The 466-nt window shown below is 76.4% G+C and overlaps 1 protein-coding gene across 1 annotated transcript in view; it reads right to left on the bottom strand.

The window, feature by feature from the left end:
• The window catches only part of MTPAP (mitochondrial poly(A) polymerase), a 15,312-nt gene extending 15,114 nt beyond the window's left edge, over positions 1 to 198 (bottom strand). The window contains exon 1 of the mRNA XM_010562951.1: positions 100 to 198. Coding sequence (XP_010561253.1) covers positions 100 to 198 — 99 coding nt within the window. The remainder of the gene's footprint in view (positions 1 to 99) is intronic.
• Positions 199 to 466: the final 268 nt, after the last annotated feature.

Below are 466 nucleotides of genomic sequence, written 5' to 3'. Positions count from 1 at the left end.
GCCGGCAGCAGCCTCTGCGCAGGCGCCGGCCGCCGCGCTGGACGGCGGCCGGAGCGGCTCAGCCTTCCTCCGTCTGGCGCGGAGCGGCTCCCGGCGTACCGGGCCGCCCCTGGGTTGCCGGCGCGACGTTTCCCGCGCCGGGAAGGGCTGTCGCTGCCGCCGAGGCGTGCGGGAGCAGGCAGCTGCCTGGTCTGGCATGAGGGAGCAAACCTAACTGGCCGGGCCCGGCCCACGGCGCGTGGGTGCCGTTGCAGGCAGAGGGAACAAACTGAGCTTGCCAGGCCGGGTCCGAGGCGTGGGGGTGCGGGCAGCTGCCTCCCCGGTGTGAGGAAGCGCGCGGCGGCCTAGGCCTCCTGCGTGCCCGGCTGCCGGGGCCTGCGGTCGCCCCCGGCATGAGCCCCCCCAGCCGAGGGCGGGAGGGCGAAGGTGGGCGTGGAGGTGAACCTGGAGGGGCCGATGGCCAAGA

Source organism: Haliaeetus leucocephalus, unplaced genomic scaffold, assembly GCF_000737465.1.
Source record: "Haliaeetus leucocephalus isolate CR32 unplaced genomic scaffold, Haliaeetus_leucocephalus-4.0 Scaffold0, whole genome shotgun sequence".
NCBI lineage: Eukaryota > Metazoa > Chordata > Aves > Accipitriformes > Accipitridae > Haliaeetus > Haliaeetus leucocephalus.
Note: the sequence above shows the minus strand (reverse complement) of the source record. Positions and strands in the feature narration are given on the sequence as shown.